The 18,889-nt window shown below is 36.5% G+C and overlaps 1 protein-coding gene across 6 annotated transcripts in view; it reads right to left on the bottom strand.

Moving 5' to 3' along the window:
* PCDH11X (protocadherin 11 X-linked) overlaps window positions 1-18,889 on the bottom strand; it is a 754,441-nt gene that overhangs the window by 386,708 nt on the left and 348,844 nt on the right. For all 6 annotated transcript variants that reach the window (XM_070066783.1, XM_051827412.2, XM_051827411.2 and 3 more), the window contains one exon: window positions 13,365-13,445. In XM_070066783.1, coding sequence (XP_069922884.1) covers window positions 13,365-13,445 — 81 coding nt within the window. The remainder of the gene's footprint in view (window positions 1-13,364; window positions 13,446-18,889) is intronic.

Here is an 18,889-nt window from a genome sequence, read left to right on the forward strand (position 1 = left end):
CTTGTAGGTATTGTTGTTGTTCTTTTCTCTTTCATAAATATATTTCCAGTATTTGCCTCAGGACTTAGCACAAACTAATCACTCAATAAATGCTTTTTTGAATTATTGTGTTAAGTGACAATAAAACAAGAGAGAAGTACTACAAACAGCTTACTCTAAAAAATATCAAACAAACAGAGAGAGTGGGACATATGGCACAAATAATTTATTTACCTTCATTTAGAGCAAAATGCATTTTGTACAGGTGTAAATTATATCACCAGAGAAGAGCTACCTCTCAAAGACATTTTTATTAGAATATTAAAAGAAAAAATTTGCATTTGACATGTTGTAAAATTCCCTTTTAAACTAACAACAAAAGACGTTTTAAAAGTTGTTGCAACAGAAAAAAATATCATCAGAAGCACAATATGTTTCCATACTATGTATAACGACGATGCCGAAGACTCCAAGGTGATGCAAAGAAGAAAAAGAGAAGCTGTGCTGTTTGGAGGACACCCACAGGATTCTCAAAGCACACCCTATTTGCCAGTTAGATAACTTTTTAAGGCAGAACCAAGGTAAATGACACCTACGGTGCATATTCAGTGATCGTGAATCTTTTTCTTTTTCTTTTTGAATTAAAAATTGATTTACTTTGGAGGCAGAGAGACAGAATGAGCAATGGAGACACAGAGAGAGACAGAGAAACATGAAGACATCATCCATTCCTTGGTTCATTCTCCAAATGCTTGCAACAACTGAGGCTGGACCAAGACAAGGCCAGGAGCTGGGATCTCAATGCAGTCTCCCATGTGGGTGGCAGCGACCCAATAGCTTGAGTCACCATCTACTGCCTTTCATGGTACACGTTAGCAGGAAGCTTGAATTGGCATCAGAACTGGGACTCAAATCCAGGCACTCTGATTGGGGTGCAGGCATCCGAAGTGGCTATTTAGCTGCGTGCTAAACACCCACCCCAGTTATACAGTTCTTTAGAATATCCTAAGGTCAATGCAGGGGAAGTGGGTCATGGGAGAAAATATAGGAGATTTGTGCTTCTTATTTCTTGCATCAGAATAACAAAATCATCCTCTTACAGGAACCAATTTTCTTTACACAAAAGGGCAAATTTCCAGGGAGATCTTCAGTGGTATCCCCCATGGTACATATAACATGTGCATTAAGGAACAATCACTAAATCCCATATTCATGCAAATTTAGTATGTATTTCTTTCCAATCAGGTTGTCAAATGTAAATTCACAGAACAGAAAGATAGCTCTCATATTAACAGGTACTTTAGAAGAACAAAGAGGGCAGCATTGTGGCGCAGCAGGATACTGGCATTTCATATAAGAGGGTCCATATACAATCTAGCTCCCCTGCTAATGTAGCTGGGAAGCAGGGAATGACGGCTCAAGTACTTGAGGTCTTGCCACCCAAATGGGAGACCCAGATGGAGGTTCCTGGCTCCTGGTTTTGGCCTGGCACAGCCCATCTGGGTGTTGCAGCCATTTAGGTAGCTAACCAGCAGAATAAAGATCTCTCTCGCTTTCTTTTTTATCTCTCGGTCACTCTGCCTTTAAAATAAAGAAATCTTGAAAAAAAAAAAAAAAACAGAAATAACCTACCCCCAATTTGTGGTATAGAGTACTTTAAAAGGTCACTGGATGGTTGTGAGCAAATTATTTATAGTTGATTTTTAAAATATAGATTTAATTAGTATGTCGATTATTGAGGTCTCCAAGTAACAGACTCATTTGATCATGTTTCAGATTCACCTTGCATGAACCAAGAATACTGATGGAGTTCTGGAGGGCAGTAATGAGGACCAATAGCAAAGAAGTAAAACAGCTTTACTTCTTGGAGCTCTTCTATCAAGCCCTACCTCTCTACTCTTGCCAAAGAAGGGGACAGTTTAATAGTTTTGGAGAATAACTAATCTTCTTTAGAGAGTTTAAAATTAACATAGAAAACTATCTATGAAATGACATAGATTTAGAGACAGGTCAGCATGAATTTTTTCCAAGAAAGAATGTATAAAGAAATGAATGAAACTGCATTCAGTTATAAAATGCTGATTTGTAGAGAGTGAAAGAGGAGACTCTTCCTAACATTAAGCTACATTTGAATAAAGCAAGAGACTCTGTTTCTTAAAACTCAGGAACAACTAAATTTACTATCTAATTGACACCCACACTGTGTATTGGTGTTAATATGATCCAGCACTCAATTGGTGGAACAGTTATGTTCCAGTCATTGCATAAAGTACTTCATATGGGTTATCTGATATGATCCCAAACAATTCCTGATGAAATGGTATAATCATCATTGTCAATACAAATGATGAAATAAAACTCAGAGCTATAAAATATGTTGATGATGATTGCATGATTAATCATGCAACATTGGTATTTAAACAAAGAGTTATCTGACTCCAAAGTCCAGGCTCTTGTCCAACATGATATATTGCCTCTATTAAAAAGTGTAGGGGAATATTAGTGTGTAGGTGAGAGAAGAACAATATATCTGGCACTGAAAAACATCAGGTGAGTACAAGATTCTATGTTAGGTATGGAGTACAGAGTTAAAAATCTATCTGTTCTCCAAAACTCACCTTGTAGTATGAGAATATGACATGAACACCGATACTTGAAATATAAACCTGTGTGTGATTAAAGCCTGTAAAGGCACAAAGTGTCAGAGGAGCTCAAAGAATGGAAAAGTCATTGCCCACCGGGAGCCTTAAAAGATGACAATGAAACCAGTGGTAGTAGTAAGGGAAAAACATTGTTTGGAAAGGAAGATACATATATAAATAAATAGGTAAGGATGTATACAGAAAATTCAAGAAAGCAGATTCCAGATTGATTGGACCATAAATATGAATTAAAAATTAGCAGGTGTTGGGCTGGGGGATTGGCCTTGTGGTTAACATGTCATTTGGGATGCCCACATCCCATATCAGAGTGACTACAGTTCTACTCCCAATTCCAGCTTCCTGCTAATGTGCACCCTGGGAGGCAGCAGATGATAGCTTAAGTAGTTGGGTCCCTGACACCCACAGAGGATACCCAGATTGAATTCCAAGTTCTGACCTTTGGGGCTGGCTTGGCCCTAGACATTGCAGGCATTTGGGGAGTACACCAGCAGATGCAAGACCTCTCTCTGTCTGTCCATCCCACCCACCGCTACCATGTTTGTGTGTGTGTATGTATCTACTTTTCAAATAATGTAAATTAAAAAATTTTACAAAGGGGCTGACGTTTGACACAGGAGTTAAATTGCTGTTTGGAATGCCTGCATCCCACGGCAGAGTGCCTTGTTCAAGTCCCAGCTATTATGTTTCGGATTCAGCTTTCTGGTAATGAATACCCTGGGAAGCAGCAGGTGATGACTAAAGTACTTGGGTCCTGGCTACCCACATAGGAGACCTTGATCAAGCTCCAGGCCAGCCCTGGCTATTGCAGACATTTGTAGTTAACCAGTGGATATAAGATCTCTCTCCATCTGTCTTCATGTTTTCCTGTCTCTCTGTGTCTGTCTCTCTCTTTCTGTCTTTTAGATAAAAATGGAAAGAAATAAATTTTTAAAAGAGTTTAATGCTTGAAATTAAATAATAATAATAACAATAATAATTATCAGGTATTGAGGAAAGGTATCAAGCTGAGTGGTTATGACATCTGTTAAGATGCTCATGCCTCATGTTGGAGTACTTGGGATGTACACTCTACCTGACTCTAGCTTCCTGCTAATGCAGACTCTGGAAAGCATCAATGATGGCTCAAAGTAACCAGACTCCTGCTATTGCTATGGGAGCTGCAGTTAGCATTCTTGGCTCCTGGCTTCATCTTGATCCAGTCCAAGAAAGTGCGGGCCTTTAGGGAGTGAACCAGTAGGTGGGAGTTCTCTCTCTCCCTCTCCCTCTCCCTCTCCCTCTCACTCTCCCCCTCTCCCTCTCCCTCTCCCTCTCCCTCTCCCTCTCCCTCTCCCTCTCCCTCTCTACCTCTCAGATAAATAAATATTTTTTTAAAAAATTGCTTTTGAAAAAAACAATTAGTCTTATGGCGATAAAGCAATGAAGAAACTGAAAACTGTTGAGGCTAGGACAATCTATAATTGATGTTGGGATTTAGAATTTAGAATATGGTAGCCACCTAAGAATGACAGATGTCCGAGAGCAGGGAGGAATGAGTTTTACAGCCACAGTCCAGGTGATGTGTTCTGCAGCTTTATGGTAAAGAATATGCTGAAAAAATACATTTGGGAACTCACATTTGTGAATTTTTCCTAAGATAAGTCAAACTCGACTAAAGATCTTTGCAGAAACCTAGTGAGTTTCGATATGAGTGGCATGTCGTCAGTTGTCCTACCCTGTTTTCAATAACTTTAGTTAACAAAAAAAGAACTGTGCATCAGAGAGAAGGGCTGACAACTGTAGAGAGATAAGAATGCTCTACAATGCACACTAATAGGAATTATCAGCAGGAAATATCAGCGGGAGAGAAGAGAAGGACTCTACTGCAAAGTCAAAGAAAAATAGAAAACAAAACAAAACAGGAAAATCTTGAAAATCTTAGAGGCATACAACTTGCTAAATTGTTCTAGCATTGCTTTTCTGACATTTGGGCACTAACAAATGGAGCAATTTGACATAGTTACATGTGAGGCAGAGTGTTTTCTAATGAAAGTCCCAAAATGAGAAATTCAACATTCAGATTGAGTAATCTGTGAAAGTCATGAGACAAAATATTTCCACATCACATTAAGAAGCTCGCTATCATTGTATGTTCGTTTAAAAAATATTAAGTGTTACAGTCTGCGCTGAGATTATGCTTAAAACCAATAATTTAGCTACTCATTGGGCCAGGTGAGATTTTGAAAAGGTTCATTTTTGTTTTTATTATTTTAAATGTAGCTCTAGATTACATCAGCAGGTGTACCAAAGTAACTAGAAACCTATATATTTGCTACTACATATCTGAGTTAACTCAGTGATATTTTCTCAAGGATAATCTTTGTAATGTGTAGTCTTATAATTGTTTTATATTAACCAAAACAAAGCATTTTAGCATATAATATGATGATCTGAGAAAGTGATATGTAAACTTAAATGAACTAAATTTCTTTTCTTCATAATAACTGCTGCCAAAATCAACAAACAGGCAAAGACATTTCTGTTTCTGGCATTTATCTAATCTTCCTGTATAGATAGTGCTGAAGTCTATTCAACTGCCAGAGATAAAGGCCAACTCTATTTTGGGCCAGAACCAACCTGCACCAACTTGGCAGTACTTTGAGATGCTTTGAGATGTACTCATTACGTGAGTACAGAATTTAGTGTACTGGGTGACTGTGGACACTTAAATATTCATGTTTCCTAAGCCAGATTCACTTGCTCAGTTCATATGCCTGGGATATTTCCCTGCTTCATTTAATATCTTCTGATTTTAAAGTGGGATTGGAGGGGAAGAAAAGGATTTTGATACCTGCTTACTGAACATCTATCATGTTCCTACCTTGAAGTCTTTTAGTTTTTTAAAAGATTTATTTATTTATTTGAAAGGTGGAATCACAGAGAGAGAGAGAGAGAGAGAGAGAGATCTTCCATCCGCTGGTTCACTTCCCAAATGGCCGCAACAGCCAGAACTGGGCCGATCTGAAGCCAGGAGCCAGAAGCTTCCTCTGGGTCTCCCATGTGGTTACAGGGGCCCAAGGACTTGGGCCATCTTCTACTGCTTTCCCAGGCCATAGCAGAGAGCTGGATAGGAAGTCAGAGCAGCCGGGACTTGAACCAGCACCCATATGGGAAGCTGGCGCTGCAGGTGGAGGCCTAACTGCTATGCCACAGTGCCAGCCCCCTTGAAGTCTTTAATGTGTTAACTTTCATAGAAAAATCAATGACAATAATGTCATATCCCTGAGTTATATATGTGAGACAAATTCAAATAGCTTGTCATTTGTCCCAGGCTCTCTATATAGTGAATGGGAGAGTCACTGGATAGGGTATTACTACAAGGGGAATCATACAAAATGGTTGTCTGACCCTGAGTACCAGCACTGCTTACATCTTCTACCTGCCACCAAAACAGGACCTTTGGCTTCTGGAGTTTAGTCTGAGTGATCATATACTCTTTTGGATATTCTAATGGGTCCTGCTGCCAACCCTCCTTTAAGGATAAGACTCTTTACCAAGAATGATGGCCCCAACACTAATGCTATGTATGCCCGGTATTTATTTTTCTCCCAATTTGACCTCAGTTTCACCCCCAGGATATTTTCCTGATGAGTCCCCATGATTAACACAGAGATGAGCTTTTAGTACTTGATTTCAGAGTCATCAATGAGGTTCTCTTTGTGATTAAAACACAGTTTGCTTTTCTTGGGTGCTAGGCACAGTTAGAAGAATCATGCACAGGCTTATGAGTCATAATCCAAAACTCTGTGCAAGCAAATGAATCATGAGATAAAAGCTAATTCATTCCTGACTTATTTATATCTGAAAACTGAGAATCTACATTTTATTCATCTTAATTATTATTATCCTGAATAATATTAAAACTTTGTATTTATCTTCCAAAGCCTAATAGTCAGTAGATATGAACATCATAGTTAGCTATTTCCTTTCAAAGTTGGTTGCCAACATCTTGTGGTACAAGAGCTCCAGAAGAATGGTCCCCATCTGTTGTGTTGTGTATTCATCTGCTGTGGTTGCTACCAAGCCTTTTATCTGTGGACATGACTCCCATCTGCTCTGCTGCTGAGATTCATTAACATGCCATGGGAATCTAGGGTTGTCTGATTACACCTGGCATACACGTTGACTGAGGAACCATTCCATATGAATATAGTAACAATAGGAGGCAGGGTATGTTTAAGTAAACAGAACAAACTTTAGAATTAGAATACTTGTGTCTGCATCCATATATATAAATACTTAGAAGCTGTGCAACATCATGTACTTTATTTAATCTCTGAACTTCAGATTCCTCAACTAAGAAAAGAGATGCTAAAAACAACACCTCAAAAAATCTGCTATAAGACTGAGGAAAAAATTACTACAGAGTATTTAGCATGATGCCTTTAATAATCACTTAAAAATGAAAGTTACTAATGTTTAAAATTAAGTGTTCACATCACTAAAGGTCAAGGACAATGGAAAAATCTATATTGTTTAGTAGTTTCCTTTAATCTAAAAGGAAAATCTTACACTTATAAATAATGTTGCCATATCATGGTATCACTGTGTGTTGATTTTTTTTAAAATAGTATTTCTCTAATGTAAAGAGTCCTCTCTAAACCTGACTTGGAATTTAAGGCTTTCTACAACATTGCCCTTGAAAATGCAAATGACTCAAAATTTCCCAGATGAAAATATGAATAAATTCTTATCTCAAATCCTTTCCTAATGATAATTAGCATACATTCCCCTGAAATATGCACTTTTCTATATAGAATATCAAAATAACAAAATAACATCTTGAATTTCCAGCCAAAAGATATGTGCTTTGGGCTTTGAGGATAACATGAATTATGAAGTGTGTGGTTCAAACAAATTTCTAAGTGAGCTTTTTAAAAGCATTATCAAACATATTGTATGATGTGAAACTGTGGCTGGCAAGTAAAGAAAGTTAAGGGTCTGCTCACCTTAGAAACCATTGTGTGATCTCATGACCCCAATGAATTGTTTTCAAAATACTTCTTCTGCTAACATCGCAAATGGCTCTACTGAGTAGACACAATATTAACATCAATATAAAATGTTGCCCAGATAGAGTCTAACATTTGAGGATTCAGTTATGTGTAGTCTAGGAAGGCAATTTTCTTCAATTATCATTTGTCTTCCTGGCAAAAGAAGAGGACACTAATACTGACCATTATTTGGAGTTTCTAAATTCCCTTTTGGCTGTTTTATTTATAAACAAAACAAAATAAAAACTCGAACTTTTGTAACTCATTATATCAGCAATGATAAGGCATTTGAAATATGAAAGAATTATAAGTGCTGGTTTTATGTTATGAAAACTGAGTAGCTAAATTCCTGTGGATTTCTTAAATGGTAGTGTAGTAAAATATAAGATTAGTGTAGCAATTACTGTATCAAATGAATTTACTATTAGCACATTGAATGAGTGATCCTGTTAGTCACAATTTCAAGATTAGAAGGTAATTCTTTAAAACTGTGGAAATCCTCACATGCTATCACTGTTAATTAGCCTTTCTCATCCTGCAGAAAGATTTTTATTAAGGATTATCAAGAGAGATTTAATATTTTTAAATATTACACTTTGAGGGGAATTATTTCAATACTTTGTATTCTTTTTAAAAATGCATATTTATTTTCACCTACTAAAAGACAGAGAGGGAGAGAAGGAGGGAGGGGGAGGAGAGGAGTGTGTGTGTGTGTGTATGTGTGTGTGGAGAGAGATCATCCACCAACTGGTTCACTCCCCAAATGCCTGCAACAACCAGGCAGGGCTGGACCAGGCCAAAGCTAGGAAAACCAGGAGCTGCTCCATAACAATGCACACCTTGCATTCTTTATGGGTTTTTTTGCTCTTTTCTTTTTATTCCAGCATCATATAAGAGTTATCTTACTTTATTATATGTAAATATGTAAGAGTGTACTTCTGATTGAATAGAAAAAAATTAGTTTCATGCCAGAAGAGTCTCATTTTAAAGGATTTAATTGTTCTATATCCCATGCTTGGGACCACACTTCATTATTGCTGTTCATTCTCAGTGAGAAATTATCACATTGATGCTAAAAAGATGTGCTTTGGAGCCAGAATTAAGCAGTTTGCATTGTGTCTTCAGTACTTACTAGCATCTCCTTGAGCCCCAATTTCCTAATCTATACAAGAGGCAAAATAATAATAATAGACAACAGTAGTTATAAGTTTTGGCTGAGATTTAGATGAGTTAATGTTTTAATTTCTTACAAGAATTCTTGGTACATAGTAAGAGTTTTAAGTTTTGTTCAATAAAAGGAATAAATTCTATTGCCATATTTAACTTCTATCATCTTTTCAAGTAATCATTCTATTTTTCCTATCTCTTTTGTATCACTTCACAGTGCTTACACTATTTTATTTACGCTCTATGCCAGTAGTCATTATGTTCCTTGTAGGAAACACAGAAGGCATGAGCTGTGGCCATTAGGACTGAGGGAGTGGAAGTAAAGCCATAGGTCCATTCACCACTCATAGCCTTTCTTCAGCAGTTGGCCAGTACTGTTCTTCTGAGCTATATATTTCTCAAGGAATATAAAACATGATCTCAATACACATGAATTTAATGAAGTACAGTGGTAACCAAGATATTACCTATATTCATAATCAGAATGTCATCTTAGAAGAATTTTTCACAAGCAAGACAATTGCTATTGAAAGTCATAAGGAAAAGCAGAAAAATACTTTAAGAAATATACATTTTATTTTGTTCCAATTTTTTGATAGAATATTATTACGTTTTAGATTTGCTAGCTAATTTAACATTGCTATGAATCAAGGGAAGTCCGGGGGAAGGTAGGAGAATTTATTGTGGAAGGGGAAAGATCAAGCCATTATAAAATGGCACATTATAAAACAGAAATCCACTGTAATTGGCAAATGTATACATGCAAAGCTGGTAAATGTATATGCAAAGTTTGTCAATGCACATTTTTTGAGTAACTATTTTTTCTAAGTACTGAACAGATGCTACCATGTTTGCTATAGAGAACGTTTATGACCCCATTGGCCCTTATACGTTTAAAAGGTGTTCTGTTAGATTTATCTTCCTTTTTAAAAGTTTTTATAGGCTGGTGCCGCGGCTCAATAGGCTAATCCTCTGCTTGTGGCGCCGGCACCCCGGGTTCTAGTCCCGGTTGGGGCGCCGGATTCTGTCCCTGTTGCTCCTCTTCCAGTCCAGCTCTCTGCTGTGGCCCGGGAGGGCAGTGGAGGATGGCCCAAGTCCTTGGGCCCTGCACCCGCATGGGAGACCAGGATAAGCACTAGGCTCCTGGCTTCGGATCAGCGCGGTGTGCCGGCCACAGCACGCTGGCTGCAGTGGCCATTGGGAAGGAAGACCTTTCTCTCTCTCTCTCTCTCACTGTCCACTCTGCCTGTCAAAAAAAATTTATAGATTTTTTTTATTTGAATGGCATAGTTACAGAGAGAGAGAGAGAGAGAAAGAGAGAGGGAAAGATACAGAGAGAGAGAGAGAGAGAGAGAGAGTTCTTCCATCTGCTGGTTTATTCCCCCAAATGGCTGCAATGGATGGGGCTGAGCCAGGCCAAAGCCAGGAGCCAGGAGCTTCTTCTGGGCCTCCCACATGGGTGCAGGGGCCCCAAGGACTTGTATTGTCTTTCACTGCTTTCTCAGGTAGGGAGCTAGATTGGAAGTGAAGCAATAGGGACTCAGAACCAGTGCCCATATGGGATGCTGGCATCGCAGTTGTAAGCTTAACCCAATATGCCACAATTCTGGCCCTAAGATTTATCCTCTGATGTTAAATCTCACACTCTCTTTTAGAAATCTAATTTGGAATTTCAGTTGTGTATCTAAATATGTTCTAAGGATTCTAACAAAACTGCTATTTTTTTCTTAGGAAATGGGTACTTTTTTGAAAGCTCTTTACTGAAGATAAAGAACCTAGATTTCATAGTTCACCTGAAATTTTAATTAGTTTTTACAGCTGGGAGCCATTCTGCTTTATGAGACACCATTGTGTCACTTCCTGATTTAAAGAAAAGTAAGCCCACAAGGTCAGTATCTGTACCACGAATTTCAATTAATTACCAGATGAATGGCTGAGGTATACATTATCAAAAAATTTAAAGATTTCAGTGGAGGAATAAAAATAATTTAATTTTCAGGCTACACTCTAGTTTCAGAAGTTTCTATTTTCAGAAAGTTGTTTATGAAATCCCCCAAGTGAGTAATGAATATCTTGTTAAAGATGAGTAATTTCATAGAGAATCATAAAAGCTTGTTCATGGAACAAATATTTTCTTTATAGTTTGTGAAGGTAACACCAATGTTCATAAAAAGCAAGGTTGAAAACTCCCTATCTGTATCCTGGGCTTGGTAATGCTATATATACAGTGTAACCCATCACTCTTATATTGTATCTTAAATTGGGATTCAAGGTTCAGGCAGTAAAGACAATCAAGGCTGTCAAATACTTAACAGATTTACCTAATAAATGAAGATCAAACAAAAAGCACCCACTATGTAAGAAGTGATTAAGTCTCTAACAAGATTTTAACTTTGCTAACAAATCAAAGAATGAGTTACTGGTGAGAAATAATTAGAGTTAATTATTTGGCATTTCATTTAGTAGATTATAATCAGAAGTAACTAATTGGCTATATAAAAACTCACTGATTGAACATCTTATTCACGGAAGACAAGAATTTTATAAGAGTTTGATTCCATATGACCTCTATTTACCCTAGTCATAACTTATGTAGTATTGGTAGGTTTAATTTTTAAGTTTAAGGTAAATATTTTCAAGCTATGTATTTTTCCTCAGAATTTATATTCTGAAGACTGCAATCATTTCTTAATCAAGGAGTTGATAAAAATGATAATAAAATTCTGAGATGTCTCTTGGATACAGATGTAGATGGGTTTATTATATTATGGTCACCTTATGTTGTACACCCTAACCAGTTTTCTTTGAACAGAAGCAGAGGTGCCAGACTTAAAAGTCAGAATGTTAGAAGTTTATCAAAACAGCAATTTAAAACTTGTGAAACTTTGGACAGAAATTAGGTTGCAATTTACCTTTATAAAATTAATCATTTCTTCTCATAGTGCATAAATTAATAAAATAATTAAGAGTTGCAGAAATTAATCCTGTTATTACAGAATACATGGCTTTCATGAATTTCAGAAGCACACAAAAACTAATAAATAAAAAATGTGATTCTCCTTCTACTACATTTGGGTTGCTTGATACTATAGATTCGCCTTTAATGTATTTACATTTTCTGAATGTATTTCCTCCATAACAAGTAAAAGACATTTGAAAGTAACTAGGTAGAAGAAAATTAATGATAATTAATTTGCTATCCAAGGGGTCAGATTCAGGACCTTACATTATTGTTGTGTGGGAGACAATCCCCAGCTGGGCTTGTTCCAGGTTCTTCCATAAAAGAAATCAAGGAGATATACGTAGAGGTGTGTAGGAAAGCAAGATTTATTTAAAGGAATAGTACGCACCCAGAAAGGAGTGCAGGCAACCTCACCTCACAAGGGAGAAATGCCCCTGTGAAAGTTGGGTTTTATAGGGTAGGCGGGTGGTGCCCTAACTGAATAGTCAGGTGAGGTGGATTTTGCAATGGGGCTACAGCCCACATGATCACCTCTAGGAAAGTGTCATGGCATCTGGTGCATGATGGGAAGTGAGACTCAAGTGCATGATGGGAAGTGAGTGTGCCAAGCTTGTGGCCATGTTGGACTAGGACAGAAGGGGAGTGGGATTGGGCAGTGCACTTGTGCAGAAGAGTTTGGGTGCTGACAGTCTTCAATTTCTCATTACATCCCTGCCTATATAGTTATGAATTATAGTTAATTAGCCAGTCTCAGAATATGAAATAGTGTGGCCAACATTGTGACACAGCAATAAGCCGACGCCTGTGACTGTCCATCCATATGAGTCGAGGGTCAACTCCCGCTGTTCCTCTTCTGATCCAGCTCCCTGCTAATGCACCTGTGAAAGCAGCAGAAAATGGCCCAAGTGCTTTGACCCCTGCCACCCACGTGGGAGACCCAGATGGAGTTCCAGGTTCCTAGTTTCGGTCTGGCCCAGCCCTGAGCTTTACAATGATTTGGGGAAAATGAATCAGCAGACAGAAGGTATTTCTCTCTCCTTCTCTCACTAGCTCCCTCCTTGTCTATTGCTCTGCCTTTCAAATAAATAAAATACACCTTTAAAAACTTTTAAATAAAAATATAAATTATTTTTGAAAACAAATTCAGACTGACTTCCCTCAGAACTAATAAGGTTTTACTAAAATTTGCATAATTAATAATACAAGTTGTACTGTGTTGTGTTAAACCTTAAATAAGTCATATTATATAACAGCAGATTTCAATTTTTTTCAATCCAAGATCTCAGAACTATTTTTAAATATCCTTAGATCAGACAATCCTTTAGAAGATAATTTTAGAGGAATGATTGTACTTGATCAAACAAACCAGCTTCAGAAATATTATCAAACTACATGAGAAAGAAATATAAAATCACTGTCATATTTTCAACATTAGGGTCCAACACAAAACCACCTGAAGAAACTTCACAGAATAAACATGGAGAAGCACTGTTTTCTTATATAGTCATAAGAATCATTTTAAAAGAATAGGGGTAAATATCAAAAAGTATTTCTCTTTCATACCTGTGGTTGAGGATGAGTCCAGATCTCTACAGTTGTTGACTCTTTCATGGGGGTATGAGATCTCACAGCCTCCTTCATTGGCTTTAGAAGGAAAGAAAAATAGAACGACTTTTAACTTGTTTGTTAAGAGTAAAAAAATACATTGCATTTCACACAAGCATCAAACACTGGTAGGGAAAAAATATATGCAGTAAAAATTGTTTCTAGTCATCATAGCTCATAATGAATAAGTTATTGAGGGTTCACATGTGCCAGGAACAGCATTAGGTACTAAACATTTTAAAAAAGGAGAGAGAAGAAAGAAGATATTTACTTTCTCATGGAATTGACATTTCAGGTTTACACTTAAGTGGTCTATTATATATATGAATGGAATTGTGGAGGACAATTTAAAATATTTAAGTGGAAGAAATTTAAGCCAGAGAGACTTTTAGTCTAATGCTTTTACAACTGGATGGCTTTAAAAGTTATATTTATGAATGTGCCATTGTCTCAAATTAAAATCTATCTATCTTGTGTGTGCCACCACAACACAAATTTGCTATCTGCCATATAAAAAATATTTAATAGATGTGATAAATCCCAAGGAATTTATGAAGCAATACACAGATGCTAACCTACCAACTGAGAACAATTATCAGTCTTGATAAGATGTTTGTATCCATGTAATTTACCTCAGGCCAGAGTAAGTTCTCTGTTTTCATACATTATTTTTTATTTTGAAATACAGAGAGAGATAGGGAAAGAAAGAGAAAGTGAGAAAGCTCCCACACTGATTCAATCCTCAAATTCCATGATGGCTTGAGCTGGGGCCAGAGGGAAACCAATAGCTTGAGCCATCATTGCTGCCTTCCTATCTGAATTGGAGTCAGGAGCTGGAGCTGGGAATTGAATCCAAGTACTCCAACGTATGACAAGAGCATCTTAACCATTAGACTGATTTTATTTGAAGGGGGCGGGGGGAGCATCAGCTGGTTTGTTCCCCAAATGCCTATAGGAGGGCTGGGACTGGACTTGGGCTGGACCAAAGCCAGAAGCTTGAAGCCAGGAGCTCACTCCAGGTCTTCCATATGGTGGCATATGAAGCCAGTTATATGAATCATCACCACTGACCTTCAGGGTCTGCATTAAGAGGAAGCTGGAATAAAGAGATGGAGCTAGGAATTGAACTCATGTACTCAGATATGGGACTTGTTTGTCTCAATCGGAAGATTAACAAGTAAGCTAAATACCTTCCCTGTTCTCTGGCTTCAAAAACTTAATGTATATGACACACATTTTCTGTATATGTAATTTAAGCATATAACACAAAGGATTTAGTAAATAGTTGTCATTTGATCTATGAAAGGGACAGATTTTTCAAAAAAGCTGTGAAAATCCAACTCCATGATTGCTGGATACATTTGTGCTATAAAAGCAGAGATAAGTAGTTGTGGCAGAGACTTTATATCACACATATCACACTCTCAGGATTTCAACCACTATTCAACACACTACAAATTGTAGTGATACATCTATCATTCTACAAGTTTTCAAGTGCCACATGTATCACCTCAACATGACAAATTTTTTTTCCTTTCTTTCTTTTTTTTAAACTATCAGTATCTGCGCTTTATGACAAAACAAGACAAAAGGAGAAATCGTCTGGAACATCAACTTTCAACACAACCAAGCAAGAATTATTCTGTTATAAATTATATGATAAATCATGTTTATTAAGCAATGGAAGTATATCTGTGACAAAATAGTAAAACATGTGTTGATATTACTAGTTTAAGCACTTATCACAATATCCCAACTCATAGGAAAGCACAGTCAAAAGAATTAGAAAACTGAAATCCAGTGTCTCAGTACAGCATAGTTTCTTCACAAAAATGTAAAAAGAAAACAAAAAATGAGGCTGTGACCAAAGTAAGTTTCTGAAAGGCTCATTTGTTAGTGAAACAAAGAAAGCTGCTTACCAAGGGCAAGGGAATTAAATCATGTTTGCTTGGAACTGCTGAAGAACTGTGTCCGGATAAAACAAACAATAATATTAGCCTTTTGACAAGTAAAGACGGTAAAAAAAAAATTAGGGCATTGGAGAGGAGCATCAATAGTGACTTAGAAAAAAAAAGAAAGAAAAGAGCAAATGATTTGCAAAGGTTTTCCTTATCCCTTTGTGAGTTGACAGATGTTACCAACAATGTTCACTTGCCATTTATATGAAGAAAAGATGCCAATTTTGAAGGGGCTTTAGAATTAGTCTGTGAATAGTCTGTGTGGAATAGAACAAGCAAGGATTTTTCAAAGTTGAGAGAAGATGGATTCAGTAAAACCTGAAGTGGGATCTGCTATGAAGTGTTAAGACTGATAGTTAAATATGTGTGGAGCATTAAGAAACATACTTGTGCAAAGCAGAGCCTATAAAAATAGAAGGTGTTTAAAGCCTATGGTATTAGACATCAGCAAGTACCTTGTGGAAAATATGCTGTTGAAGCAGTAGAGTCAACAGTGAAGCTCATTCACTGTTGTAACTGAATCATTGTATTTCTGTAAACGTTTGCCAAATTACAAGCTGGGTAACCTGACTTGTCCCACAAAATAAGCATCTGGATGGCTTAGCAATGTACAGTTCTATGGAGATATTTTGAACTTGAGGCCAAAAGTGTAATTTTACTGAATAAGAAGAAGTATTCTCAACCATTATTACCAAACATTGAATCACCTTGGGAATTATTTTTTGCTGCAAACTTAATGATGTCTCATAATAAATCAGCCTACAAGGCAGAACAAGGCTTATATATGTAAAACGTATACAGCAGTAAAGTTATTTTGACAACTAAAGTTGTTTGAATCCCAAGTGATGACAAGCTGTTTTCTATACTCCACTATTGTCATACCTTAACACAAACAAAATCTCCATCCCCACGCAAATATGCGATGAGTTGTAACAAATATAAAGTCGAGGAGATTTACTTAATCTTCAGTTAGATACAATTACTCTTCAGTGTATTGATATGTTAAGTAGCAAAACCAAGGAAATAATCTGATACAACTCTACAAATATCTTCCAAGAGACAGATATACTCAACTAAAACCACATTCTTGTGGATTGATATCAGGATTTAACAGTACCCATCCTTGTGAAAAAACATTTTCAGAGATGAGATACACAAGTGCAACACCTTATTGGTATATCTATGCTTGTAAAAGTTATAATGTGTTACTATTATTATTATTTGAATTTTATATAAAATTGTGGAAATTTGTTTACTCTAATTTTACAAATACCTACTTCTAGCCCTTTAAGGAAAAAGGTTGCATATCCCTGAACTAGGAGAGAAAAACACAGACTGATAATTACAGCCATTGCACACATTTTTGAAATAAGTAAAATCCGGTAGGATTTAGATGCAGATTTTGGAGAGGAGTTTTAGATTTTGTTTATTTTTTAGCAGAGAGTAACATAGTCCCAACATAGGGGGACCCAGGATGTGATCAATATGACTGATGTGCCAAAGAAATGTAGGAGAATGTTAGGACAAATATATGCAAAAGTGAATTCAGTGCATACTGTGGATATACAAGCAAAATCAGTTGGTGAGTTTATAACTATATGGGAAACAAAATGGAAACACTCGATTGTGTTTGAGCTACATGTTAGCTGGTTTCTCAGCAGAATCTATGCTCAGGTCTCATATTTGACTTTTTTTTTGTAAGGCTGATCTATTTGATTTGTATTTCCTATGCACATTTTAAGCATCTGATTTAAGCATTCTCTGTCAGCTGTGATCAGCTTGATGTCTGTCTGGGCCATCCTCTGTCAAATGCATAATGCTACATTCTAATGGCCACTGAATTAAGTAAAGGTGATACTTTAAGTGATTAAGGGTTTAAAACTATGTGGATGTATCTTGTCCATTTAAATTTTGCAATTAAACATGTCTATGGTGTAGTATGCTTCAACACTGAAATATTAGGAAAATTTATAGAAATGTATTTTGTACAAATACAGCAACAGTAAAATGATGCCTCATCCCTGCCAATGGTCTCCCTATCACTCCTTCCCCTCCTGTCAAAATCTCATGATTACAAAACTAAGAACTAGGAAATTGTCTAATAAAATGTCTCCAAAATACATGACTGCTGAGGATTCACTACAATGCAAGTGAGAGAAATGGCAGTTGCAGGAAATCGTAGTGCTCAAGTACATTTATGCTTGAGTGTTTCCAGAAAATGAAATATGGTTTATCAGTGACACCTGAGAAATAAAATGCAGATCTGCATTTCTGTTTCCTTACATGTACCACATACTGAATCAGACTGTATCTTCCCTTTTATGGAATTAGATGTCAAACTGTCAAGAAAAGAGGAAAGTGCTTTATAATAATCAGTCTTTGTAGATTTAAGCCTCATTTTAATCCAGTTCCTATTAAGACAGCGCTCAGTGCCAAAAAAGTGAGAAGTGTGTCTTACCCATGATCTTGAAGAGTTCTTAGAGTCTCACTAGTATTACTGCTAATAATAAAAAATAATATTTGCAAGAAAAAGATGGATACATATCGGATCTTTTTATTATTTCTGAGTTAGAGATTACTAGTTAGATATTTGAAGGGAGCATGATCTTTTTTCAAATTGCATTAACTCATTTAAGCATGCATAGTTGTACCTTGTTTTACCTGTTGGCCTAAAGAAATAGACATACATGAAAGAAAAAGTGTAAAAGTGTTCATTTATATTATTTCACCTTTCTCAATCTAGAAATTTCATGGTCTAAAAACTGTCTATAATCTGCTTGAATGATTTTATTTACGGAGAATGTAGGAAGAAGCTGGCTCATAGGGAGCACTGATTCAGAGTAAATGTCCCAAACTCTATTAAGTCTCCCCCAATTGCTTGCCTGAAGCACAAAGGAATATTAGCCAAATTTCCATTCACAAAAATGTGAATTTTAGCTAAAAATATTTACAATGATATACCTTTTCCAATAAATAGGGAAAATAGTGTCAGCTGATTTATTGTCAAAGGATTTAGTCTTTGAGGAAAATGACAAGAAACCATTACAGGTGACCTAAAAGAGTAAAATTCATTTCCCAAAATATAACTGCCTGGCAAAAAGTCTTATGAAGCAAGGTGATTTGAGTTGAACCTTCTAAATCTGGCAGGTGCTTCTTGCTGTACTTCTCAAGTGTTTTCTTTACAGTATCTCACAGAATCTGCACTTTAGGAACTTGATGTATTAACTACATTCTTGAGCCTTACTAATCCCAAAACCACTATATGTGGTAAAACAAGCCTGACTTTTGTGAAAAAATCTTTTTTCTAAAGAAGAATTGTGGAATGTATTTTTTTCTTCTATCACTTGGAAATTTCATTTCAAGTTAAACCAAATGGTAAAAACGTCACCAACAAAATAACATCATGGTATTTCTGATTATAGTCTCAACATTGCATTATTTCAAAATCTAGCAAAAACAGAATCTAGAAGCTTCAGTGTATTTGGAAATCACATTTCTTTCTTAAAGTAGCAGGTTTTCTACAGA

Source organism: Oryctolagus cuniculus, chromosome X, assembly GCF_964237555.1.
Source record: "Oryctolagus cuniculus chromosome X, mOryCun1.1, whole genome shotgun sequence".
Taxonomy (NCBI): Eukaryota; Metazoa; Chordata; class Mammalia; order Lagomorpha; family Leporidae; genus Oryctolagus; species Oryctolagus cuniculus.